The following is a 27564-nucleotide window of genomic DNA, read 5'->3' as shown; positions in this document are numbered from 1 at the left end:
AGCCGGCGGCCGCTCCGACGCGGGGCGAGGAGCGAGCGCCGGTCCCTGCAGCCCGGGCGCCCTGGAGGGAGCGCGGCCTCCGCCCGGGCGTCTGCGGCTCTCCCCGGAGCCCGCCGCCCGCTCGCCCCGGTTCCCGCCGCTGCCGCCGCCGCCCAGGGCGGAGCGGGGCGCGAGGTGCGGGGAGACGGCTGCAGGGGCTCCCGCCGGCCCGGCAGCAGCGCCGCGGCCGCGCGAGGCGTTTGGTGTCGGCTGCGGGCCGTCCCGCCAGGGCCCTCTGACGTGCTGCGTGTGCACAGGTGGCTGCGCGGTGCCCGTCAGTGCGCCGCCCGTGGCGGGGTCTGTGTTCGGGGACGGGTGTGTTTGTGGCTGCAGTTGCCGCAGTTCGTCCCGGCCCTCCAGACCTCCCCAGCCCCACTCTCGGCCTCGTGGTCCTGGCACGACCGCTGCTTCTGCCCCGGATGCTTCCTCTGGGCTCCGCCCCCAGCACGTCCACGTCACGCCTGCTGCCTTAGTCCTGCAGAAATCCTGCGCTTTGGATTTGTGTCACCTTCTGTAAGTTGAAAGCTTCTGGACCAAGTGCGGCAGTGAGATGGAGTCAGAAGAGGAGGTGAGCAAAGTGATTTCTGTCCTGTACCTCTTTTTTTTTTTCCTACCTTTTCAAGCTATTATTTCAAGATGCCTTTCTGAGGGCAAGGGTTAAAATTCACTCCCTTAGCTTTGCTGTTATTCTTCATTTCTAATAAATTGGGAACTACAAATACTCTACTTTTAAAAATGGTTGTATATGTTTACTCATTTGTTTTGGAATAAATTTGATGAAGATGAGTTTATGGGAAAGCAAAGTGTGACCAGGGGTTAGGAATTTAACTGGAAAATTGAATCTTCATGAAGCTTTCCACATTTCATTAGATGTTAAATTCTACAGTGAAGTTTCATATGATTATTAACTATAAGTATATTCCTAAATATCGTGGTTAAACTGTTATTAAAATAATATATCATAAAGCCATTAATATTTTTACATAATACAGTTGTTTGATTATTGAATTTTTCTTGTCAGATATTAGTCAGCAACCTCAGTTTTTTCTTTTAGTGATTTTGTAACAAGAATAAAAATATATTTTTATTTTTTTTGACACAGTTTTATTAAAATGACTTGAGAGTGTATGAGCATTTTTCAGTTTATTTTCTTCTTTCACATTATATTTTTAATTTTGTGTCCTTCTACATTGTATTCTAAAATTTGGAACCGATTGATATGTGCTTTTCACTTCACTATCATGAGGGATGTTTTTTCAGATGAAACTGAAAAATTTAGTAATTCATCTTTTGTCAGTATTAAAAGCAGACCAGCTAGGCTCCTTTGTGCCGCACTAAAAATAATACCAGAACATAAGAAAGGTTTCTGTATTACTTTATGTGCTCTGTGATAGCGTCTTTTCTGTGAACACACTCAACTCCTAATAAGACCCTGGCATTGAAAATTTACTTGTACATACACAGGGTTATATTATGCTTCCTTGATCCTTGAAATGAGTATGGATGCTTACAGAAATCTTTGTGCTGTTCTCCCAAAGGTATTGCCATCAGAGAGTCAGCAAAGGTGGCTGACCAAGCCCAAAGGAGGGTGCTGAGGGGAGTTGATGACCTGGACTTTTTCATAGGGGATGAAGCCATAGATAAACCCACGTATGCCACAAAGGTAAACTCCCCACCGGGATTTGCTTCTGTAAGTGTATCACCAAGAACAGAGCAGTAGGATGAATCATGGAAAATGGTAGATTTCATAGCAATTGTACTTGTGACATGTGTATTTTATTCTTGTGTTGGAAAAGAGGTTTTGTTGTTGTTGGTTTTGAATGGGGTATTTTTCAAAATTGAAGTATAGTTGATTTACAGTGTTGTGTTAGTTGAACAAGGTATTTTTCATGTGGGGAATCAAGTGAATTTACAAAACCCCGGAATGCAGGATTGACTCTGGGAATGCTGGGCTTCATGTGAGAGCAAGACCTGCTTCTGTGGAAAATTGCAGGTTGACTCACTAACCTGTCAGATATAGAAGAGCTGTAAATTGATTAATTAAAAAGAAGCACTAAAATTGTTTAACTAGGTATTTGTTCTAAAAACCTCCAAACTCCAAATGGAATGGTATGGCAGATTAGCTGTAGTTTTCCATCTGTTACTCCACTGTTAAGATGATACTTTGTACTTAGAGATGTGAAGTAGAATATAAATGATAATATAACTTAATATTTCTGGTAAAGTGTCTGTTATTTCTTTACATAAATTAACATTCACCCAGTGCAAAGGACCTGTTTTCTCTAATAACTCAGTCTCTTCTGGGCCAGTGCTTTTAAAACTGTTGCTTTTACTGACATGGACTGAAGCTTGACATAGTTTGTTTTCTCTTCCTTTAGTGGCCAATAAGACATGGAATAATTGAAGACTGAGATCTAATGGAGAGGTTCATGGAACAAGTTATTTTTAATTTTCCCTGAGCTGAACCTGAGGGCCATCACTTTTTGATGGTGAGTAACTGGGACTGAGAGAAGAGCCCTGTGGATTCTGGGTTGCTTAGATTTTAAACCCAGGATATTCTTCTCTGGGGAGTTTTTAATTCCCGCTAAAGCTCTTTGTATGAGTTGGAGTGCTTTTTGGGCAAATAACAGAAGGTTCAACCAAAATGTCCAAAACCAAAGAGGGCTTATTATCCCACAAAACAGGATGCCAGGGTCAGGCCACTCAGGGCTGGTTACTTGAGCAGCTGAGAGATGGAGGTGAGAACCCAGCCTAATTCACCTGTTTGGCCTCTTGTGCTGGTTCCCCTCAGGCCCCAGGGTGGCTGCCCGAGTTCCTGTACTGACTCTTGGTGTATTTACTTTCAGAGTTTTAGAATTAAGACTCTCTTCCTCAGAAACCTTCCTAGCAGATTTGCCCTGTCTGTCCGCGCCCAGTGTGGGCCCTATAGGGGAACAAAATTACTTTGGTACATTTTGATGAGTCAAGATTCTCTCCTGTTGCTGGTGAGGGGACCACATCTCATCACCTGGCCCCAAGAGGTAAGTACCTAAACCGGCCTCCAGCAGCAAGGAATGAGGAGGGAGGAATGGGTTTGGGTAGGAAACCACCTGTGTAGTTAGGTGTCCTCCTGAAATAACTGGATGGCTCTGACCTTTGCTTCTTACAGCAGAGGGAGCTGAGTCAAGGTGCTGTTTTGCCAAGGTTAAATCTCACTCTAACACTGAGCTGAGTTATGGGCCCTGATATTGTGGATGTAATTGATCTTGTTCAGATGAAATAAAACAATACAGAGAAATGAAGAGAAGTGTCTCTTGGTTGTGGAGCCTGTTTTCATTGTTTTATGTTCTTTTTAAGTTAAAATTAATTACATGTATAAAACACTTACTTTAAGGAGAGCAATTGCATGTAACATAAGCTGCACATTAAAACCTACATAATTTAGCTTTGCATTTTTTCCATGCTAGTGCATTGTCAAATGGTCCCTGATCCAATTATATAATTCTTCCTAATGTTAAATATGGAATATTCTTTAGAATTATCTGGCTTAAAATATGTTAAGTACAAGGCTGTTATGGTAGTTAGTGGAATCTATATATTTTGTGTCTATTAAATCAAGTCCTTGAAAGTGCTCTAAGCTTTTTCCTGGCTGTATCTTCACAACTAGGAATTGCCACATCCAAGTACTGTGTTTTACAGGCCACTGTGTATTTTCTCTCCTGTGTATCTATGATGGTTTATGTAAAATACATGGAGCCAGGAAACTGACAGTATGTCTGAGTGGCTTTGTCTTTACAGCCAAAACAAATCACAGACTCCCACCTGCCATGCTTGGCATGTTCCCTTCTCTCGTACGTCACATAACTACCTGTTGGTAGGACTCCAGGCATGGGCCTGGGGCCCAGCTTCCTCTCCCTGCCTGCCCCATCCCGCTCTGCTCAGAGGGAGTCTGAGTCTTAGGCCTGTGGAGCAAATGCAATCACCAGGACACAGCCCACAGGAAATTTTTCCTACCAGGAATTTTTCTGCTCTAGCTGGCATATACACCGCAGTACAATAAAACCAATTGCTGGGAACAAACTGGAGGTGTTTGGTATGAATATGGAAAAGCTTAAATCCTTTGCCAAAAATGAGTATCTGAAGTGAATGTTCAAAAATAATTGTTTATTACATTAAACATAAGAAAATATTGTGTTACATTTATTGTACTTTGAAGTTAGCAGGTGTATTTGCTGCATGATGTGACAGAGGAAGTTATGAGAAGGGTGGTTTTATCTCAGGCTTATGTCCTTCCTCATCAGTTAATGGGATAATTGAAGGGGAGTGAAGCAGGTACAGGGATTTGTGGCCATGTCCAGAAATTCATTGAAGACATTTACTGAACCACTACATCAGCTAATGGCTTCTTGGTGTAAAAGAGTCTAAAAGTTTTAAATTAAAGTTCCCTCAGTAGCCTATGAAATTGTCCCTTCTGACTGCCATGACAGACATCTGCACATCCATGGTGGGAATGAGCTCAGTACGGCTCATGTTTTTCAAGAAGTTTCAGAGACTCAACTCATGTTGGTCACGTGGACCAAACAGATAGCAAATGGGAACCACACTCTTTTCTCTAATACTGAATTTCCCAGAGTTCAAGACAGAATCATATATTCTAAAGAACTGCAGTGCTCTTGAAGGGAAATTGAATTGTAACTGTAGAGGAGATTTGCAAACCTTTTTGAATATGAATCAGGGGAGGAAGAGCAAGCAGCAGTGCTGCCCAAGGATGCTGGGAACCAGGAGCTCTGCCATCCACTTGAGAGCAGGAAAGATGTGTGTCCCAGCTCAGGGATGGAGGATCACCCTTCCTTCATCCTTTTGTTCCAATCAAGTCCTCAGTAGCCTGTGTGCTGCCCACCCACATTGGCAAGGGCAGGTCTCCAAACTCAGTCTGCTGCATGCTAAGCTCTTCCAGAGACACCCTCTCAGACACAACCCAGAAAGAATGGTTTACCAGCTCTCGGGGTACCCCTTAGCCCAGTCAAGCTGACACATAATATTCACCATGACATGTGGCTTGTCCTGGCTTACCGCAGTAACTCCCTTCCTGGTTCATGAGGGTGGCTCAGACCTGCTCTGTCCTGTACACTAGCACTGGCCGGTGTGGAGCTGGACATCCTTGGCACTGCTGAGTCTGTTACTGCTGGCCCGTGTTCTTCCCATTTTCAATATATTGTCATCTCCACTCCTACTTGCCCTTCCTTGAGGATTTATGTTTTTAAAAATATTTCTTTACTGCAGTTATGGAGAGGTTTGGGACTGGAGCAATATTAGTTGCATGTGTTCAGCTTGCTTTCTTTATCCAGAAATATGGATTGATTTTTATAGTACTGACTAATTATTCATTTTTGAATTAATATTTGATGATATTTTACCATTATTATGAATAAAATGCTTATGTAACTTGCATTCATGTGAAGTTTTAATCATATACTTCAGCATTTAAAAAATAAGAAAAACTTGATATCTCCAATTTAGATCTCGTCATGTATAAATAATGGTTTTTGGAAGGTTTTATTTAAATTAGTCCTCTAAAGGAACAATTACTGGTGGTAAACATAGGAGAAAAGGAGGATTGAGGAAAACATAGATTTATGATTATGGTTCTGAGAACCCAGAAGAATGTGTCTTTAATAATGCTGAATTTGATTCAGGAACCAGGAGAACCTAATTTTATTGTAAACTTTCTCTTAATGGAAGTGTATAGATTTTAATGTTCTTCACAGATGGTGAATTGTTTGGCAGCAAGTACTAAAGTGTAAAAATCAGTGATTTAAGCAAGTTAAAGGTTTTATTTTTCTTAAAGTCATTTGTAGCAGGGAGGGCAGTGCTGGTAGGTCAGGTTTCTGGTGTCATTAGGGATCTGTGTGCTCTAGTATATTTAGCATATGGCTTCCATTCTAAGATTGCCTTAGATCACAAGTTAGCTGCTGCAGCTCCAGTCATCACCTCCATATTCCAGGAAAGAAGGGGTTAAGAGCAGAAGTGGGCCTACTACATGAGTCTACCTTCAACCTTGTAAGGAGCTTTCCCAGAAGACACATCCAATAACTTTTGCTTCTTATTGGCCAGAACTTACTTAGCCATCCCTGTACACCAGGAAGTCTGGGAAATGCTGTTTTCTGGGCCTGTGATTGATCAGTGGTCTGTCATTAAGGCAGAAGGCAGAATAGATACTGGGTAGGGAAATTGCAGTGCCTGCCATAATGATGTGACTACAGGTATGAAGACAGTGGCAGATCAAGAATTCAGCTGTCTTCACAACTGTGGTTGGATATGGAAAGTGTTTTCCACGTTACAGAGCCAACAGGCTAGGGAAAAGCCACACCAGGATGTGCTGTGGCTTCTGCCCTGGGGTGAAGTCTTTCTTCTGTTAGCTTCTCCGCCTGTGGAGAAATAAACCAGGAAGTTGTATTGGGAGTTTCTGTGGCCTTCGCACACAGGCTGTAACTCAGGGTTTCACAACTCTTGTAATGAAATTTTTTCTTATTATAGAACTATAAGTGCGATTTAGAAAATTTGGAAGATGCTTGTGGGGCTTTTCACACTCCTATCCCATTATCATAAATATTAACATTTAGTATAGATATACTTAATCTTTTCACTCATGTTTTTATATGATTTGCATTCAATATTGTGTCCTCCATCCCTCTCCCCCATTTTCTTGCACGGTTTTCATAATCCTCGCTTTAATGGTCATGCAATCATGTATCCAGTGGTTGTTTCCTGTCTGTTTAGCAGCCCCACTATTTTTAGATGTTTACTTTTGTTTCCAGTTTCTTGGTTTTGTAAGACATAACATAAAGTAATCTTTGCACATTTTTTCTATATTTAGAGAATTTTTATATTAAGAATATAAAAGTTATATATATATATAATTTGGAGGTCCAGATGTGTTAATAATTTTGAATCTCTGGTATACCATTTCACACTGAAATCTTCAATGTACAAGAAGCCACATTATTTGAACTCTTAGGATTGATTAATATCATTTTTGATTATTTGACTTTTTAATTTGCAGTTTGAATACCTTTGATCTTAAACAGTTTTTCATGTATTTATTAGTTGTATTTTCTCCTTTGTGAATTGCCTATTCATGTCCTGGGTTTTGTACATATCAGTGTTTTATTGCTTTTATTGTTGCTATGATTTCTTTGAACTTTATTCTACTTAAATTTTTCTTTTGTGATAAAATGCACATACCATAAAATTTATCATTTTAACCATTTCTGAATGTACAGTTTGGTGAGTTGTGTACATTGACATTGTTGTGCAACCATCACCACCATCCATCTCAGGAACTTCTTCATCTTCCAAACTGAAACTCTGTCCACATTAAAGAATAACTCTCTTTCCCCCTCTCCCAGCCCTAGCCCCCACCATCCCCCCTCTGTCTCTATGACTGTAACTATTCTGGGTCCTCATATAAGTGGAAACATCCAGTATTAGTCCTTTCATGACTGGCTTATTTCACTTTGTATAAGGTCTTCAGGGTTCAGCCACATTGTAGCATGTGTCAGAATTTCCTTCCTTTTTTAGGGCTGAATAATATTCTGTTGTATGTATGGCCACAATCTGTTTATGGTGTGAACTCTTTCATATAACAGATAAGAATTTTTTGTCATAAGCAGATACTTTTTCTCACTTGATTTTTTGTAGGTTATGTTTTTGAACATCTATAATTGTAAATTTTTATGTAAGTAAACCTACTTTCCTTTGATGTTTATATATATTTTTCATTCATCTGGGATTTATTTGGAACATCACTTGACACTGAAATTAAACCCAGGAAGAATCCAGAGCCAGGGTTAATCTACTTCTTGTTGGAATGCCTTCTATAGGCTCACATTTTTTTTTAAACCAGGCAGGAAGGAAACATTGCATGACTATGCTCCCACTTTGCATACCTTTCTAGCCTTCCTCTCTTCATCCTATTCCCCCCTCTAATCAGTTTAAATGTTATGTTTATAAAATTAACTTATTAAGGTGCTTGGATTCCTCTTCAAGGTAAGAGAAGACTCTAGGTCTCTGGAATTAACACATTCAATTTCTTCTGGCCTGAGATATATTCTTGATATTACAGTTGATTGTTGATATATTCAGCACTTGCTAAAGGCCCAGCCCTCTCCCCACCAAGCATTTGCATGAATTAACTCACTTATTTAATCCCACAGACAATTGTGGGGTAGGTAGTTATTACGCCTGTTTTTCAGGTTGATAGGAGGTGCCATAAGGAGATATATTGTAACCTAAATATTGGAATCCACAGCTATTCTTCATGTGCTTTAAATGAAAGAAAACTAAAAAAAAAAAAATCTGATATAGTAATCACTAACACAGTGCTAAATGTGTACTGGGAACATTAAGGTATTAACTAATTTGATCTCAGCCCCTTGAGGTAGGCACATTAAAATAAGTAATGTGTTGTTGAATAACATTTAGATCACTTACTTACAATCTGCTTTTGATGACTTTATTATTTCTTGTCTATGTCTTAAGATTGCTTTCTCTCTCCCATTCAGGGAGTGTATTGATTCTAATCAGAGTAATTAAAACTTACTTGGGGCATGATGTTTGAGCTTTGTATCAGACAGGAGTATAAACTAAAGCCCCCAGCTAGTTGATAGCCAGATTTGATTATTTGCTTGAAGAGTTAGCATACACACAGCACAGAATTCAAAAGGTGCAGTAGGATTTCCAGTGCAAGAGTGTCTCCTTCCCACTTCTGTGTTGCCTTCCAGATCCCCTTCCTGGAGGAAACCAACTTTACTGGTGCTTAAGCAGCAATAATTTTGTGCAGGCACATGGATTATACATAAACTTGCTTCATAAAATGGTAACAAAATTGACATACTATGGTACATTTTGATTTTTACTTTAAAAATTTTAGAAATTATAATTTGAAATATATGAAATTTACCCACTAAACACAGTTTTAAATATATCATTTGGTAACGTTACCTACATTGATATTGTGGTGTAACAGAACTCTAGAACTTTTCCATCTTGCAAGATCAAAACTTTGTGCCCATAAACAGCTCCTCATTTCTCTCCCTCATACACCTTGCTTTTTAAAAAAAATGTTGTAGATACAGAAGTATATTTAAGAATGTGTATGTATGGAGAGGCCTATTTTCATGTAGCAAATTTATAGTAGATATTGTTTCATATCTGCAGACACACTGCCCATCCTTTTTAATTGCTGCAAAGTGTTACATTTTATGGATGTGACCTAATCTGTGTAATCAGTTCCTTGTTATGTGCAGTTATGTTGTTTCTGATCTTGGAAGCTGTGACAACTGTGCACCTCTCTGAGGCACCTTGTTTTAGATGTCCCTTGGCTTGACAATGGAATTTGATTTTGTCTCATAGTCTTTGTTCAGAGACTTTCTCTTCAGTAGGTGAGTTTCTCACTGGTACATGCTGATGATTTTAGTGATAATAATGCACTTTCACTGAGTACGTTCCCCATGCCAGGTGCTGCCATGAGCACTTTGTTTAGACTCCTGTGAAGTCAGTGCTAATTATGCATGGAGAGAGGAAATCACTTTCCAAACTTGGTAAAATCGAAGGTGGGGTGTAGCTGGGCTGATTGGAGTTGGAGCTCTCCCGTTGCCCGTGCTGAAATGGCCTGGGCTGTGTGGCAGGTGTGTGTGGTCACAGCTGCTTTTCTGGTGCTGTGCTTTCTGGTTTTAGTGTGTTTTATTTATGTATGGATATTTTAAAACTCAGGCTTGGCTTTCTCTTTGGTTTCTATTGGGTGCATATTCGTTCTGATAATTGGTAAAACATATTTTAACATAACTGTACTTTTGTATAAGATATTTACCTGTATTTGTTTAGGGATGATTACTTCCAACTGTGCTTAGTGACCACGTTGGTACATGGCCACATTTCTTACCTCCTCCTCCTTTCTTCTATCACATGCTTTTGATTGTTTATGTTAGTGTACTTATTCTGATATTTATGTTTGTGACTTTATGTTTACTGGTGTCTCTGTTGCTCTACCAAGAAAACAATATCTTTTGATTCCATGACACAAGGGCATCAGTGTCTTTATATTTTCCTCCTTTCCATCTGTGCCTGTCAACTTGATACTACTCCTGTTGTTTTAATTTATAATATTTACATTCTGTTCTATAGCTATAGATTCTCCCAGAAAAGAAAAGCATTTATCCCTACATCTTAAATGGACTACTTGCTCACTGTAAGTCTTTGGCTGTACTTTATGCATTCTTATTATTTGGCTAAAGCTTATTGTCTGATGGTTAATTCATGAAGGGTTCATAGAAACCAAATTCTCTCAAGTTGTTGTATGTTTAAAGATATTTTGTTTTTGCAACAGACTTGATTGGCAGTGTGGCCAGATATAGAATTCTGGGGTCATATTTTCCTGCCAGAAAAGTCTGTAAATGTGGCCCTGTGTGTCCCAGTGTCCTGCATGCAGCTGTGCCAATGGCCAAGACAGGCTGCCCTTTTCCTGCTTTAAGAGTATGTTGCTCTACTCAATAAGCCTAACAAAACACCAAAGGCTGAGTGGCTTCAACAACAGACAGTTGTTTTCTCACAGCTCTGGGGGCTTTATGTCTGAGATCAAGGTGCCATCATGGTTGGTTTATGGTGAGATCTCTCTTCCTGGCTTGTAGATGGCCTCCTTCTCACCAGGTCCTTGTGTGGCTCTTCCTCTGTGTGTGAGTGAGAGAGAGCTCCCTGATCCCTCTGCCTTATCCTGCAGAGATGTTAGTGCTGTCCTGTGACCTCACTGATCCTGGATTACCCCTCTAGGGGCTTCATCTCCAAACACAGTCACCTGAGGGTTGCAGCTTCAGCATAAGAGTTTTGGGACACACAGCTCAGTATATAACAAAGGGTAATGTGGATATTTATTTATTTATTTTTTTGCCAAAAGGCCTAGATTTTTTTTTCCTTTCTTTGTTTTTTTTTTCTCCTTTTCTCTCTCTTTTTTTCCCTAGCTTAAATATGTGATGTAAATCCATATTTATTAACATGGAAAAATGTTCAACATATTGCTGAATGACAAAAAGCAGGTTTATTTATTTTTATCTTTATGTAATCCTGTTAATTTCCTCCTATTAGATAATAGTTATTATTTTAAATAGACATTTCAAAAAACTCGGATATCTATGTCATGATTTTCATCTGCTTTATTTTTATATTTTTCTGGTTACATGTTTTTTATCTGCCATTTGTTTTTTTCTATTTTCTCTCTCCCCTCTCTTCTTCTATGAGTGTTTTTATTTGATGTTTGGCTAGTCTTTTTGTGTTCTTTCCTCATCTTTGAGTGAGGGGAGATCTTTCTGAACTGGCTGTGTGTTGGGTTTAGGCTGGGTGGTGGGCAGTGTCTGGCTGAAGCAGCTTCTGTCCCAGGCTTGTCTTTCTCACAGCAGATGGTGGAGGTGTAACTTCTCACCTTGCCCCCTGTGCTCTGAGGGGAGGGGCCTGGGGAGCGAGGCTCCTGCAGCTGTGCTGCTCAGACTACTCTGAATCCAAGCAAGTGCTCTCTGCTTTTGCTCTTCTCTGGAGAACTGGATATTGCCTGGTATCTGAAGTCACTGGTGTTCTCTTTCCATGTCCTCACTCATCTGGTCTCAGTGGGGCTGTTATTGCCCTTGGCAGCTCAGTGCACGTCTCTTCAGATTCATGGTGTTTGGGTGTTCTGTTATCCGAGGTGGAGTTTCCTTTTCTGTAGCTTGTTCTTGTTTTGGGGTGGATTAGTAAGAGCAGAAGTGTTTAGAGAGGCTTTGCTCTCTCAAAGATTTTAAACCTTACAGCCAAAATGTGTTTAATCAATCACTCTGGGTGTACTCTGTCTGTCAAATTAAGGAGTTGTACAGCATCTTAATGAACATGCTTTTAGATTAACTTATTGCCGTTCTGATGTAATTACATGAAATTTGGGTGAACACTAAATATAGTGAATATTTCCTTACAGACAGAACCTCCTCTGAATACACCAGAAAATAGAGAATATCTTGCAGAAATTATGTTCAAATTATTTAATGTACCAGGACTCTACATTGCAGTTCAGGTAAGGACAAGTGACTTTCATGATTCCCAAGTGACCTTAGTTGTCTAATGTGGAAGAAATGGTGATTCTAGAGGCCTCTGTAAGATTGTGTGGTGTGGTTTCCTTTCCCATGCACTCAAGTGCACATGAACTCATCCCATTCAGGTCCGAGCTCAAACACTGTACAGAGCAATTTCTGTGATTTATGTTTTTACTGCTGGTGTAGAGTTTGTCCAGCTTTTGTCTGTTTACATTCATTAAAATCTAAAGTATCTTCAGGAAGACAAGATCAAGATGTAGGTGTGGTTCTTTGGCTTTTTTTTACTTCTGATCATAAAAAAGAAAATATACTATAGAATCTGTTAAAACAAAACAAAATGAAACAAAATAAATGTCTTTCAAGGGTTTCCCTTTGTGGATCTGAGCTCCTGTGGTTCCATGAGTTTGCAGAACTTCCCCTGAAGCTGCTTGTTCTTCGTGGGGGGGTTTGTTGTTTTTAGGTGTAATGTATCTGCCTCTATATAAGGGAATTGACTGAAATTTGGGGGAATAAATGATAAAATTGTTTTCCAAAATGCTTCCTGCATATTCTATTCCCTTGTAGGAAAAAAGAGGAGGAGTTGCATAGATGATTAACTTGGGAGATTCCACATGCTGTGTCCTCTGTGTGGTGATTCTCAGTAGACAGTGATGTCTTAAAGGCTCTGAAAATGCCTACATTAGAAAACTCTGTTTATTCCACCACTTCCAAATTTAACCAGAAATATTCCCCAACCCCTTAGCTGTTTCTGTTCCATGGACTAGGAGACACTTCAGGAAACACTGGCCCAGTGGTTCTCAAAGTGATCTATGCAGCAAGGTCTCCTCAAAAGTGTTTTTTCCAAAATACACATTCTCAGAATTTATATCAGACCACGGGTTTCCAGCCTCAAAATTTTGGATCGGGCAGTCCTCAGGGGAGGGGAGGGTACTGAGCTGTGTGTTGTGGGATGTCTAGCAGCATCTCTGGTCTTGACCCACCAGGGGAAGCACCACCACCAGCCTCCCCTCCCTCAAGTGTGACAGCGAGAAATGGCACCAGATATTGCCAGGTGCTCCTTGGGGGCAAAATTGCACCTGGTTGAGAACCACTATCCTGGTTCTGCCAGATGAGAATTTCTGGGTGCCAGGCCCAGTATTTTGTCTTTCTAAAGTCCCCACAAGTAGTCTTATTGCAATCCATCTGTGGACCCACACTGGGAACCAGTGGATTAGAAATTAAAACCTCCTGATTCCACAATAAAATTCCTTTCTCTCTGGCTTTTCTTTGCAAAGCTTTGATTTATCTTACTGAGAAGTTGACTCCTCCAGATTAAGTGCACAGAATTTACATGTTAGTTGTCCACTTTGGAATTTGGATTTGGGAGGAACATGGAAGGTAGGGAAGGGAAAGGTCATTCAGACTCAGTAAGAAAGAAAGGGCCTATTGCTCCAACCTGAAGATAGGCTTGTGGAACACTTGAGAAAGTCCCCATGCTGATGGTCTCTGTGGTATTTGTGAAGGCAGTGCTGGCCTTAGCTGTGTACTGGACATCATGACAAGTTGGTGAACACACATTAACAGGAATCATCATTGACAGCAAGGATGGGGTCACTCACGCTATCCCAATGGTCAGCAGGGCAGCGAGTTCTGCTCTGTCTGTAGGCCTAACCTGATTTGAGGTGAAGGAAGCAGTGAAAGAAAAAAAAAACCCCTTCTGTTAATTAAAGCACCACTTTTGAAGACATACCTGTACTTAGCAAAGGTAACAAGAGCCTTTAAACACAGTTGTGTGAGAAAGTGGAAGATGCCTAGTGTCTGTGGCACTGGCAGTTGGAAATTTGCAGTAGCAGATTTGTGCAGTCTGGTGTCAGCAGTCGTCTGATGTCCCTGGGCTCTGCTTGGCCCCGGTGTCACTTTGCCAGGAGGGTTTTCCTGACTTTCATTCTGAACTGTAATCTGGATATCAGTGGGTGCAGCACATGAACATTTGGAGGATGATTTTGTGTTCTGTGACAATCCTCTGGAGAGGATTTGTTTCTTGCTTTTTAAAAATTTTTTAAGAGCCAAGAAGGAGAGATTGTTCCCCTTGACTTGCAGGATGCTCTGCAATGTCACTTTTTGGTTTTAATTTTCAAAATATTACAGAAGTGATTTCTAATTCAGGCTTCAAGAGACTATATATATATATACATATATATTTGGTACAATGGACTAGTTAAATGAATTATTTAAAGATTTTTTTTAATTAATTGAAGCTATCTGGAGGGGGTTACATTGGGAATTCAGACCTGCCCTTCCTCCTCCACGTCCTTTCTTGGAGGCAACCCCTGACACTAATGTTTGTTATTTTCTGTATTACAAGTATCTTTTGTGCAAATATAGGTTTGTGTGTGTATGTGCTAAGCTCCTTTTAAAAATGCAATAAATGAATCACTATGCTATACACTGGAAACTAACAGAATTTTGTAAATCAACTAAGACAAATTTAAAAAATGCAAACTAGTTTTTTTTAAAAAAACAATTCATTTATTTCATTTAAAAATAGTCACTGTTTTATTTCAGGACGTTGCAGAGATGATGTACTAATGCTGGTGCTTTAATACCTCAAAGTTCAGAAATCACTGCAGGGGGAGGCTGATGTGTATACAGTCAGGAGGAAAAAGCCAAATCTTTCCCCTCTGTCATTACACCCTGCCAGTGTCCCCTTTGCCCGGGGGTGAGGAGAGGCAGGAGGCCTGCAGAGCATGCTCTGTGCTCGCAGCCCCTTCATCCAGTCTCAGAACACTGCCCCCTCCTGGGTGTGAGGTGTTTAGGTGCCACTTGCTGTGTGGTCCTGCCTGGCTCCTCTCTGAGGTCACGTCCTCAGAGGTCAGTGCAGGCCAAGGTCAGGGCCTGTGCCTGTGGGTCTGCTTCCTGGCCTCCCCTGTGCATCTGAAACAAGTTTCACACTACGTGCAGGCCCACAGAGAAAGTTGTTGTTCAAATTTTTCTCTGTTTCTTAATGCAGTTTTTTTCCCCCTATTTATAAAAATTTCATTTACTGTACAAAATTTAGGTAAAATGGAGAAATGTAAAGAAGAAAATAGAATGACCCACAAACCTGCCCAGAGGACTGTGCCACACTTTTTTGGTATAGTCTACTAAGCTCTTTTTCTTAGACACACGATACACATTTTAAGCACAGTTGGGATACCCTCCATCTGATTTCATGTTCTAATTGTACAATGTGCTCCTGAGGTTGTATTTTGCATATTGACTTATCCCTGATGTATCTTTATGGTTAAATACTCTGTGGAAAGATATTTAGTAACTACCTGACAGCCCATCATGTGGGTGTAGCACAATTCACTTACTTGTTTTCCTACCATTGGCTGTGGGTTGTTTTAATATATTTAATCTGTGATGAAGCTGATACACAACATGGGTTGAATTAATTTTAGAAAATGTTATATGTAATGTATTGAGTATAGAAATTGTGAATAGTTTCTGTTTGCGAGAGCTACTGTTCTTATGACTTTTTTATTTTAATAATGTGTACATATCTTTTATCTTGATCTTAAATATTTTACAATTGGCTTGGGCTCCTGAGAAAGGCTACACACTCTCTCACTTCTAGAAGTTGGGCACCTCAGAAGACATAAGAGGAATTCAGTCACCTGTTCTTGTAACTTCAGTGGTAACTGTGCTTGTACATAGTGGAACTGATCCATCTGTCAGATGGATGAGGATTTGCTCCAGCCTTCTGTCTCCATGAGTGTGTGACAAGCAACCAGTGCCATCAGGGAGCTCAGAGTGCCTCCTCTACCTGGTGCAGGTGGGGACATTGTCCACTCTGCACAGCTACTCCCACCAGCATGAGCTGGACCTTCCCAGCCTGTGGCCTGCATGTTGAGTGGCACCCCAGGGGGCTGATGAGGACCTGGGACCACACAACAGCTCCTGGCCTTCTCCTGCTGGTGACGGCTGACAGCCTGGTCACTGGTCCGGGAGGGCAGCTGGGTGAGCGGATCCAAACTCCCCCCAGCATGGATCTCACATAGCATAGGGTTGAGGGGAACCTGCCAGACTGTTCCTTCCTACCAAGTGCAGCTCTTACTAGAGTGAGCAGATCGGTTATTGAGTCTTTAATGCATGCCTAAACCATGCTGTGTACTTGACCTGCTGCCTGTCACTGGGTCTCTTCTGTGCACCCACTCACCGCATATGATGGGTGAAGGTGCCAAGGCTGAAACATATGTGTTAACAGATGTGGCCATGGTTACTCTGCCCACAGATGTGGAACCAGGATCTGAGTCCAGGTTGTCACACCCTAAGTCCTGCATGCTAACCAGGTGGTTGACTTTTAAATGCAAGCCAATTTGTAGTTGGTTTAAAAATTAATAGTTAAACAGCAAAAAAAAAAGTGACAATGAATATATATATGTTCATGTATAACTGAAAAATTGTGCTCTACACTGGAATTTGACAAAACATTGTAAAATGCCTATAACTCAATAAAAATGTTTATAAAATTAATAGTTAAAACTTTTTCCTTTTTGTTAGAGGAACAATAAAATGACCCATTATTCGGACAGACAGCAGCATTTTGGAAATTAACTGCCTTCTGTGGTTTTCTCTTCACATTCCTAATGGAAAGGCCACTTTGTTTGCTTACAGAGCATCTCAGGTTCTCCTAATTGAATTGCATGCATGGTCATTTTATTCCCCCTCCCCCAGTCCTGAGCTTTGCACAGAGTGGAGATTCAGTAAATGCTTGCATTGCCAGGGCAGGTGGGGGCAGGAGTCTAACTTAGAGTCCAGGGAGGGCTTTCCTCCTGGAGTTACTCACATGGTGTTTTGCCTCTCTGTCTCCCCAGGTGGAAGGTTAGGTAATTGGAAGCTGCATCAAACACATCCCGATTGCAGGTAGAGATATGTATTTCATTCAACAGCTGCCAAGGGAGAGGGAGGTGGGAATCCCTCCTGAGCAACCACTGGAGACCGCAAAGGCCATTAAGGTAAAAACAGATGGGAAATGAGCCAGTTTGGTGGTGAGAGAGAAATAGTGTTTGCACACTTCCCCTTGTGGCCACCACCCCTGCTCCCACTGTGCCTTCCCTCCCCTCCCCATGAATGTGGGTCTCCATCTGTTTACCACTTGAATTAAGGGGCTGAAAGCTTAGCCTCTTCTCTGAACATGGATGCTTGTGGAGTTCTCCAGCTGTAAATGAGAGCAGCTTGATAACTGGTATTGAGCATCCTGCCTAGTACGATGTCATTTAATTGGAGCCTGATTAGACAGAACCTTCAATTAGCCAATGTGTCTTGCACCTCTCCCTCCAGGCTTCATTTCCCGAGTAAGGAGCAGACAGCAGCAGCAGTGACTGTGAGGAATCCTGTGCAGTCAGCCAGAATTCAAACTCATTTCCAGCTCTTGCTGTGTGTGGTTCTCTACCCTGAGAATTACCATTCAGAGTGATGTGTTCTAGGGTGAATCATTGAACAGAGTCCACCTGTGTTTTCTAGACTCTGTTACAATGCTGGAGGAGTTACAGGAAGCTCTAAAATTAAATCAGTAAGATTTGGAGGAAAATGGCTCGTTGGTCCTTATTTAAAATGCCCACTTGACTGATCCATCAGTTTGGTCTTTGTGTCACTATGTAGGTAGCAGTTGACAGACCCCTTTCAAAGCAATTTTCTCTTCAGGTTGCAAAATCAGGACAAATTACTGTTTTGTTTTTGTTTTGTTTTAGTCAAAATGAAGAGATTCTTAGTAATACAAGGATAATTATTATATAAAGAGCAAAGATTTTGTTTTTGGAGAAAAATTTAAGCATGGAAGTGACATGTGACCTTGAACACATAGTTTCTGAGCTGCAGGGGAGTTTAAGGGAGGTTAGCCTCCCCCCTTCCCTCCCACTTTTGCACCCAGTAACAAGCTGGTTGAAGGAAAGCTAGTGCCTGGGGGGAGTCCCACATTTTGCATGACACTCTTGGTGGATGGAGAGGTATTTTTAGGACAGGGTGCACAGGTGCGAGTCAGGGCCCCTGTGAGTAGGGTGGCTGGGTGCCCGGGTGTGCCCAGGACTAGAGTTTCCAGGGATGGGTCACTTCAAAGCTTGGGTGTGTGGTCCTGGGCAGCCCATGGGAGTCAATCCTTTCCCCCTGGGGGAAGGTTTACAGAAGTAGCATAAGACTTTCTTTTTATGTTAAAATATTTCCTAGAACTTCCCCTAGTCCTTTCCTTGTGTTTCTTCAAGGAAATAAATTTGGATAGTGGACCCAAGTTCCCTCACCTCCCCATTCCTGTTACCAATATGTCTCACAGCCTCTGGCTCCTGACTGTCGGGGTGGCCATGCAGGTGAGCAGGGCCCTGAGTATGCTGACTGTGACAGAGGCTGCTCTCCTAGTCCTCGTGGTGGGCTTTACCTTCCTCACTGGCTCTCTGGGGTCCATCTCTGACCCTGAACCAGGTTTGGCCCATTTGGGCAGTGACAATGTATCACTCAGCCATGAAGGTAGGCAGTGGAAGAGCTCCTTGTGTTCCCTGCAGGTCAGCCACCCCAACCCTGCTGTCAGTTAGTTCTTGCCCCACTTCTCTCTGTGGGAGTGGGTCAGAGTTACCCTGTGTCTTGTTGCCCCTGTGGGCAGGAGTGGGCCTGTGGATGCGTGGATTCTGTTGGTGGGGGCAGTGGTGGTCCAGGACTTGGGGCTGACACACTGCACACCATCAACTCTGTGGAGGCACTTCCTGCCTTCAGTTAAGCCTCTGAGTTGCTGCGAGACATTGACCTGGTGTCTTAGGACAACTTACTGTTTCTGCCCTCAGCCTGGTAGATTTGAAGTTGTATGGACTGACCCACTCACTCAGTTAACAGTGAGCACAGGGGTGTGTAGCAAGTCTGGCCCATCAGTCTTACAGTTGTGCAGAGTATACCAAGGATGGTATTAGGTTTCATTTCAGGGATTCTAAGAAATTTTGAACTTAGTATCATGAAAATGCCTTCAGAGGTCCTCCTGAGCACCAGCTTTGGGCCTGACACAGTGCAGGCATTGAACAAAGCCCACCTGGCCCACAGGAAGCTGACTTTCAGAATCCGGTACCCAGGGGCCAACTGCTGTTCTTGTGAGGTTAGCTCTAAGGACAGATGATCAACCCAGAGACCCCCAGTCAGGCATCACCAGCTGAGAAAACACTTTGCACAGCACAGGCTGGGGCTGGCACTGAGTGGGTTCTCATGCCCCAATGTGTGGCAGATCCATCCTGTCAAAGTCGGGCTTTCCTTTGGTTCATGGTCCCAGCACCTTATAAAGTGCTGTGCCATTTACTTATTTATCACTGTCACTTGTTACTCTGATTCTCAGCTAGTGTATGGGCCAGTGGGCAGGGGTCTGTGTGTGTTTTATTCACTTGTGCATCCCACGTGCCTAGGCACTCACTAACTCTCTGTCATGGAGCCACTGAGTGTGCTGTGTCAGACCGCAGAGCAGGTTAACCACCTGCCAATCGGATGTGGTGACCACAGGGCCAGATCTGCTGCCTTCAGATCTGGGTTGGGCTGCGATGCAGGTCTGCTTGTCCCAGTGGGTGGCAGCGAGTGCCTGGCAGGTGCCACGTGGGGGCATACAAGGAGTAAGAAGAGAGGAGATGGAGACTAGGGACTTGATAGGCACCGTCAGACATCATCTCAGATAGTAGGCAGCAACATGTGACACAGTGAGGCTGGGCCTAATAGCAGAGCTGGAAAGAAAGCAGAGTACATGGCCAGAGCATAGCTGTTAGACATCACTGAGCCCAGTAAGTGTCCCTTGTAGCTGTGGCCTTGGACAGGACTGATGTCGGGGGTTTGTGGTGCTGGAGTTACTGGGTGTTTGCTGGAGGGCAGACTGGGTGGCCGCTAATGCCTGGTGACATCTCTGTGTGTGCATCTGCAGGAGAAGTACTGTCACATTTGCCCCAATATAGTCAAGAAGTTTGCCAAGTATGACGTGGATCAGCGGAAGTGGATCAAACAGCAAACAGGGAACAATGCCATAAGCCAGAAGAAATTCATTATCGATGTTGGCTAGGAAAGTTTCCCAGGCCCTGAAATTTTCTTTCACCCAGAGGTAAGACATTTGCTTTCTGAGTGTGCAGAGAATGACGTGTGTGGAGCAATGCTGTCACCTCGTGTGTGCAAGAGTGGCTACCCGTGGGGCTCCCGAGTGAGGTGGCCACCTTTCAGGGAGGACCTTGGGAGTGTAGGCTGCAGCTTCAGTGGCTGCTCTGGCTCCTGCATGGTCCACGCACTTGACTGGGTGTTTCATCGTGCTTCTCTTTGGGTCTGGCTATCTGTTAAACAGTTAGTGGTTGGTTAAACCAAGAGCAGTTAGGAAGAAGCTTTAAGAGCAATAGAAGAGAATGGATTTGAAATTCATCTCCTACTGATATGAAAACTAGTTTATCTCGAGGACTGATTGGAATTTGCCTCTGTATAAGAGTACGATAGCGTACATATAACCTTCCCATCACACATGACAATCCGTCCTCAGTCCAACATTTAACCCAGTACAGCTGGTCCTGCTGTGTTCCCTGCTGCAAGTTAGATAAAACTTCTGTCTGAGGACAGCCTTGGAAAGAAGAATTAAAGATATCATCAGTTTAGCAAGTAGTCACAAAGAATTATTACTGCGTTTGTAAAAGCAGTAACTAAGAGGCAATATTTTAAGGTTTAAGTAAAATGGACTTTATTTGTATTTTGGTATATTTTTCTGCCTCATTCAGTTTACATTTAATAGGTAAATACAAACCACTGCCTGTTCTTCGATGTGTATGACTGTTCAGGGAAATGGCACACAATGTATGTCTGACAGTACCTGATATCACGGCACTCATTCGCTCGTGATAGTCTTCAGTTAAAATACACTTAAACCAGCAAAGTCCAGTGAACAGCTGCATGGCGCCTTCTTCTTCCCTAGAGCACATTGACACTTTTCATGATTTTTAAAGCATTTTTAAGAATTTTGTAATTGAATTACTTATACTTTAGCTTATTTCACTTATGGAATTGAATGTAAGATTTTTTAGTTAATAACATGGTTATTACCATATTGATTGTTTCACCTAGAAGCCACCACCATTCCCCATTCCCAGTCTTCTAGTTCAGATTTACAGTGTGAGTCACTGACTAGGTTTTTTCTTATAACCTGGCTAACTTTTTCATGACATTAGTGTCTATACATCACATGCTCATTATCTACAATATTTTTCATTACATGTCACATACACTGAGCACTTGCTTTTTACAATCTCATATAAAGTTTGAGTCACTGTGTATCTTAAGGCAGGGCTGGTCTGTCTTTGTTACTGTTTGATTTATTTTCCCTCTCTAAACCCACACATTTCATCTTTTGAAGGGACATGTCACCATCACTCCATGCACAGAGTCACTTGGATTAATTTGACACATTCATTCCAATGTGATGGTTTAAAAGGCATAGTGAATTCTGTATTTGTTAAAGTTACATTTTAAAAAAGTTGTTGAGAGAAATGTGTATTGTTTCTTTTATATCTGTACAAAATTCTGTTCACCAACCCAGATTTTATGCAATCCATCTCAGATGTTGTTGACAAAGTAACACAGAACTGTCCCATTGATGTCCACCATCTGCTATATAAGGTATAAGCTGCTTGGGTAACATGCTTGGATTTCATTCTGAAATTAAAGGCCCAGCATTCTGAGAATAATAGACCCTTACCACCAGTCAGCAGATAGTCCTATTTGACTTCTGTTTTATAGGATTTGTTAAGGGCCAGATTCCTGGTAAAATATTTTTCTTGGAGTGAGGGTGACTTAAATGCTTGGCAATATAACTCAGTTAGCCAGAAGTATTTGATTTAAATATTCTAGTATCTCTTATTCTTATCTGCCCAGCTGTATTTTTAAATTGGACAATTTTAACCCTCCATGTTGACTGAAAGATCAAGGGGTTCCTTCCCCTCTTGCTTTCTGTGAGTTCACTGGTCTTGCTTCATGAGTATTTAGACTAGTGCCAGATGTGTTGTTGTCAGAGAGAAGGAGGAATCTGAAATGAACAATCAGAAAATGCTCATGTAATGTTTCTCCAAAATTCTTTGAGTGCAGGGAATTTTGAAACTTGAAAGGAGAAAAAGGCAGTTCATGTAACTGTAGGATGAAGGAAGTGTTGCTGAAACCCAGAGGGGAGGGGCAGAAAGTGGCAGTCAGCTGGCCCTGCTTCCCTGCCTGCTCACCTCTGTCTGCACATCCTGCTCTTCCCCCAAGACCACATCTCCCCTTCACAGATGCAGGGGCCTGCACCGTAGGGAGGAGAGGACCAGGCTCAGTAGGGAGGGCTTAATACAGTTTATTTCATCTGGACAGTAGAATACTATTCAGCCTTTAAAAAGAATGAGGTAAAGCAATGTAAATTCAAATGAAAAGATGTCTACAGTATAAATTGTCAAATGAAAAAGCAAGTTGTAAAGTTTACACATTGTATTATTTCATTTTATTTAAAATATACTTTATGTATATATATATAAGAAAAGGTATTGTATGATATGTGTTAAACTCCTTAAAGGAAATAAAATATATCTGGGCAAGAGATGGATAACTCTTACTTTCTACTCTTTGTGTTTTAAAATTATTTGAAATTTTATGGTTAATAAATGCTATTTTTATTATTGGAAAACATTTTCTATATAGACAAATTTGATGGGTAAAAGCAAGTAATAATTTGGTTTTTATTGGTATATAACCTTAATTAAACACATCTCACTTCCAATAAATGTGCAAAGAAGGGAAAGCAAAGGCAGATGAGAGTATTAAGTTTAGTGCAGTATGTGGCTTGTTCTCCCTACTTCTTAAATCTCACATAACATCAGCTGTGTCTTCCTGTCCATGAAAGCAAGGAACAAGTGTGCACTATCTAGTCCTCATTTCATCATGGTGGAGATGGAACTTCTGCCAGCAGTAAGGATTGCTCATGCTGGGGTTGAGTTTTCTCATTTGATCATTTAGTTTGCTTTCAATAGATTTACAGGATTCTTGAAGTAGAGCTGGCCTTCTAGCCTGAGTACCTTATTTAACAGATGATGACACTGAGCCCTACAGATAGGAAAAGGAGGCAAAACTGGAGGGACCTGGGTCACATGGGGCAAACTGGTCTTCGACGTTTTTCTAATTGAGGTAGGGTTGATGTACAATATTATATAAGTTCCAGGTTGCAGTTTTTAAAGGTTATACTCCATTTATAGTTATTATAAGATATCAGCTATATCCCCTGTGCTGTATAACATATCCTTGTAGCTTATTTATTGTATAAGTAGTAGTTTGTACCTCTTAATTCCCTATCCCAGTCTTGCCCTCCCCTCTTCCCTGTCTCCATGGATACCCATTAGTTTGTTCTCCATACCTGTGAGTCTGTTTGTTGTTGTTGTTGTTGTTGTTGTTGTTATGTTCACTAGTTTTCTTTTTCAGAGTTCATATATAAGTGATATTCTACAGTATTTGTTTTTTCTGTCTGACTTATTTCACTCAGCATAATACTCCCCAAGTCCTCTATATTGTTGCAGATGGCAACATTTCATTCTTTTTTATGGCTCAGTAATATTCCATTTTATATATACCACAACTTCTTTATCCAGTCATCTGTTGATGGACACTTAGTTTGCTTCCATATCTTGGCAATTGTAAATAAGGTTACCATGAACATTGGGGTTCATATATATTTTTAGGTTAATGTTTTCATTTTCTTTGGATGAATACCCAGAAGTGGAATTGCTAGATCATATATTAGTTCTATTTTTAGTTTTTTGAGAAGCCACCGTCCTGTTTTCCATAGTGGTTGTAATAGTTTGCATTTCTATTGTTCCTTCTTTTCCTAGTTTGGGTGTATAAACTATACTGACTAAACCCAGAGTGAACTAGTTGCTCACAGTGTCTCTCAATGTGACTACACATTGAATCAAGTGGGAAGCTTTTCAAATCTGGATGCCTGGGCCAATTGTATCAGAATCTCTGGGTGGGGGTGTGTGATTTTGGGGGACTCAGCTCCTGAGGAGACTGATGCGCATGGACAGCCAGGGCTGAAAACTGGCTTCAAGCAGCACATGCTGCCTGCAATGACTTGACCTCCTGGATAAATCACAGGCCTCCAGGACTCAGCTCTCACACACTAGTCTCTGTATAAACTATACACCAACAGTATATATGGGTTCAATTTTCTCCACATTGTTGCTGAATGTTTGTGGTTTTGTGGTCTTTTTGATGATAGCCATCCTGGTAGACACGAGGTAATATCTCCCTGTGGTTTTAATTTGCATTTCTCTGATGATTAACAACACTGAATGTCTTTTCACTGCCTGTTTCCTTGGCTCAGTGGCAGGAACTATAGGTCGATTTTCTTTTGATGAAGCAAGTAGGAGGAGGCTTGCTTTAGGTCCTGCTGACAACACCTGAGATCTTCTTGGTCACTGAGTGAACACCTTACTCAGGATCATTGACAAGAAAAAGGTGGTGGAGAATATAAAATGTGGCTTTGAAAATTCAGACATTTTAGAAAACTAAAACTTTTTTTTAAGAAGTAGTCATAATCTAATTTTTATTTCAGTCTGTTCTGTAGATAAGGGTGTTCACATGTTTCCTTTTTTTAATTTATTTTTTGTTCAGTTTCCAAGTGTGTTGGAGGTTGGGTCTGGGAATGGTTCTTCTTTTTCATTTTATTATAGCTCTCTATCTTTATGGGTTAAAGATTGTCAGTTATCTGTTGTAGACTTGAAGGGCTTTTTTTAAGTGGAAGATTTCCTTTGTTGGCTGCGCACATTTCCATGATATTGCTGTGAGATCTGTTTTTGGTATGGTGTGGTGCCATGTCATTCTTGTGAGTGCATTGCCTGTTATTTCTATGATTGCCAATGTGGTTTTTGTTGTGGTGAACACAATCTACTTTTGTTGTTTAACAGAGCCTCATTTTGATTAGGTGTTTATCACAGATTGGAGAGTGGCTAGGGCTTCTCCTTTTATTGGAATTGAGACTTCCAAACCATTTCTGGGGTGCAGGCTGTGGTATGTGGTGTTGGAATATTTCCAATACACACTCATAACTGTTCCTTTCTATTGTCCTTTCTATTGCCATGGGAATGTCCAAATTCTACACAGAAACACCAGTGGAAACAAATCTAAAGATGTCATGCACTAGGGCCTGCTGTAATGATCCTTCAGTCCCCCAGCTGGGTCCTCAGTGAAGTACCAGGTCAGTGCCATCCCTATTGTTACATTTGCATGTGGTAGACAAGGCTGATGGAAAGGCTTCAACTTCCCCTTCTGTGCACCCAGATCTCTGCTCTTGGCTCTCTCTTCCTTGTGGCATGGGACCGCCAAGACAACCACAGAGCATATCCACACCCTCTGCCTTGGACCCAATAAAAATCACAGTTGTGCCTATGAAATATGCAGGTTCTTTGGCCATGGATTCTGATTTCAACCCGAACTTCCCCTGGGTCCCTCAGACCAAAATTATGATGGTTCTGATAGAGCTGTGCTTCTCTTCTATTGCAAAAATGCCAAATTTGGCCCTGGACCTGCAGAGATAGTGAATATGTCCATGAGATACCTAGATAATCCACACCATGTGCGTCAGCAATGTTGCTTTTTGAATTCAGGTCCCAGGCAGTTCTGTTCTGTAGACACTACCAATCACAGAAAACAACACACTCCAACCCCATGAGACTCAGTCTGTGCCATCAGCCTCAGCCCTCTCCCTCAGCTTCAGCAGACATTCCTAGCTCAGCATCAGCAGCTCAAGTCAAGGTCTGGGGATTGATTACAGGGATATTTTGTGCTGGTTTCTTTCAGTTCTGTCAGCCAGGCATCTGCTGTGCACTCCTCTCACCCTCATTGGATCTCCTTCAATCCCAACTGATCTCTCTGTGTGTGTCCCAGTAAAACAGTGTTTTCCCCTTTTTAGCTCCCTCACCAAAAGTCAGGTCCTGCACTGATTTCCTTTTCTACTTTTCTTTTTCCTCCTTCCCAATTTTGTGAGGACCTTTTCTGTCTCTTGAAGTAAGAGACAGAAAAGGTGAAATTGATGTTCAACCAATGTCCAGCAGGTGTCCTGAGCCAAGGGGTGGGTGTACATGTATGAGAGTGAGCTAAGAATGCACTTGTAATCAACAAAAGATATCAAACACAAGAATGTTATATGGGGATTAAGTTTTATAGGAGAAGAGGAATGAAATGAGTTCTGCAAGGGAAACAACTATGTAAAATTCCTGGCTTTTCTAGAAGAGTTTGTTTATAATGTGTTTTTTTTTTTTATATATGGATGACACGGTAGATACAAAATCACTTTAGTATTTAATTTAGCTTCCATTGTGTACATTAAAAAGAGTGGTTTTTGTAAATCAATATTTATAATGTAAGAAGCACCATCTTTTATAATGATTTAAAGTCAAGATAAAATTTTTACATATTATCTTTTTAAATGGATGAGGAAAGGACACAGTGTTTCAAAATCCTTTAAGAGGGTAGTGGATGAAAAAACATTCAGGCACTATGTTCTAAACTGCCTGGAAGCTGAGAACCTGTGCTGACCATTTAACATTTTGACCCAGTGAAATGATAAAGCCAGAGTCATTTCAGAAATGTCCAAAAGCTATTTCAAGCATCCCCTGCAATTGGCCACATCCAGAACTCTGAACACAGTAAATGTTCAGTTAACACTAGCTCATTGACAAAATATTTTGGCCATTCAACTGATATCTATTAACAGCATAAATACAATATCCCTTCTTCCTAACTCTAACCTTCAAGGAGATCTTTCAATTTTTCAAATATCAGTCAAAAGTATGTTATTGAATGAAGCCCTCTACTAGATAATAAGTACACTGAATTTGGTTGTTTTGTTCTTTTCCAGATACTGATTAACATGCCAAGTATAATGCCTGGCCCAGGAAGCTCAGGAGATGAATCGAATAACTTGACCATGAAGGAGCACTGAGGAGGAGGCAGAGATGATCTATGGCATGGGTATTATAATAGGCGTACTACAAGGCTCAGAGGCAGTGCAGAGGAAGAAATGAGGAGCTCTTGGAAGTGGTGGGCAGAGGGCAAGTGTTTGGAATGTTCTTTAAGAATAGGTACACTTGAACTGACTCTTAAAAGATGGGCAGGTGTTTGACAAGGCAATGTGAACACCACAGATAGAGGGGAGTGAAGCCACCTGGAATCCTTCCTCTCTGCACTGCAAACAGTTTGGGATGGTTGGTGCATATGGCACGTGACTGTGCACATTCTGTCCATGTTGTGTGCACTGATGATTTAGAAATGACAGAAGGGCAAGTGGTGAAGCTGGAGAGTTGCAGAAGCACACAGAGGAAGACTGCCTTACATGGTTCTTCAAGGTATTTGGACATGATCCTGTGGCAAAGCAAGTCATTACATGATTATTAAACTAAGCAGTATTGGTGTGGAA

General features: G+C 41.4%; 1 protein-coding gene across 4 annotated transcripts; it reads left to right on the top strand.

The window, feature by feature from the left end:
• Nucleotides 1-141: 141 nt before the first annotated feature.
• Nucleotides 142-27564, top strand: LOC135320805 (actin-related protein 3B-like). Of its 4 annotated transcripts, XR_010380132.1 has the most exons (8): nt 142-607; nt 1578-1702; nt 2418-2528; nt 2886-3059; nt 12014-12109; nt 20026-20199; nt 25251-25344; nt 27007-27564. XR_010380132.1 is itself a non-coding variant. In XM_064483874.1 (7 exons), exons 3-6 carry the CDS (start codon nt 2526-2528, stop codon nt 20158-20160), a joined length of 408 nt encoding a protein of 135 aa, XP_064339944.1. In that variant the 5' UTR covers nt 143-607; nt 1578-1702; nt 2418-2525; the 3' UTR covers nt 20161-20199; nt 23183-23525. The 4 variants fall into 4 exon arrangements, 2 of the variants coding, with proteins under 2 accessions (XP_064339944.1, XP_064339943.1); XM_064483874.1 differs by lacking the exons at nt 25251-25344; nt 27007-27564 and adding an exon at nt 23183-23525 and having other exon boundaries at nt 143-607; XM_064483873.1 differs by lacking the exon at nt 25251-25344 and having other exon boundaries at nt 144-607.

Source organism: Camelus dromedarius, unplaced genomic scaffold (assembly GCF_036321535.1).
Source record: "Camelus dromedarius isolate mCamDro1 unplaced genomic scaffold, mCamDro1.pat HAP1_SCAFFOLD_20, whole genome shotgun sequence".
Classification (NCBI taxonomy): Eukaryota; Metazoa; Chordata; class Mammalia; order Artiodactyla; family Camelidae; genus Camelus; species Camelus dromedarius.
Note: the sequence above shows the minus strand (reverse complement) of the source record. Positions and strands in the feature narration are given on the sequence as shown.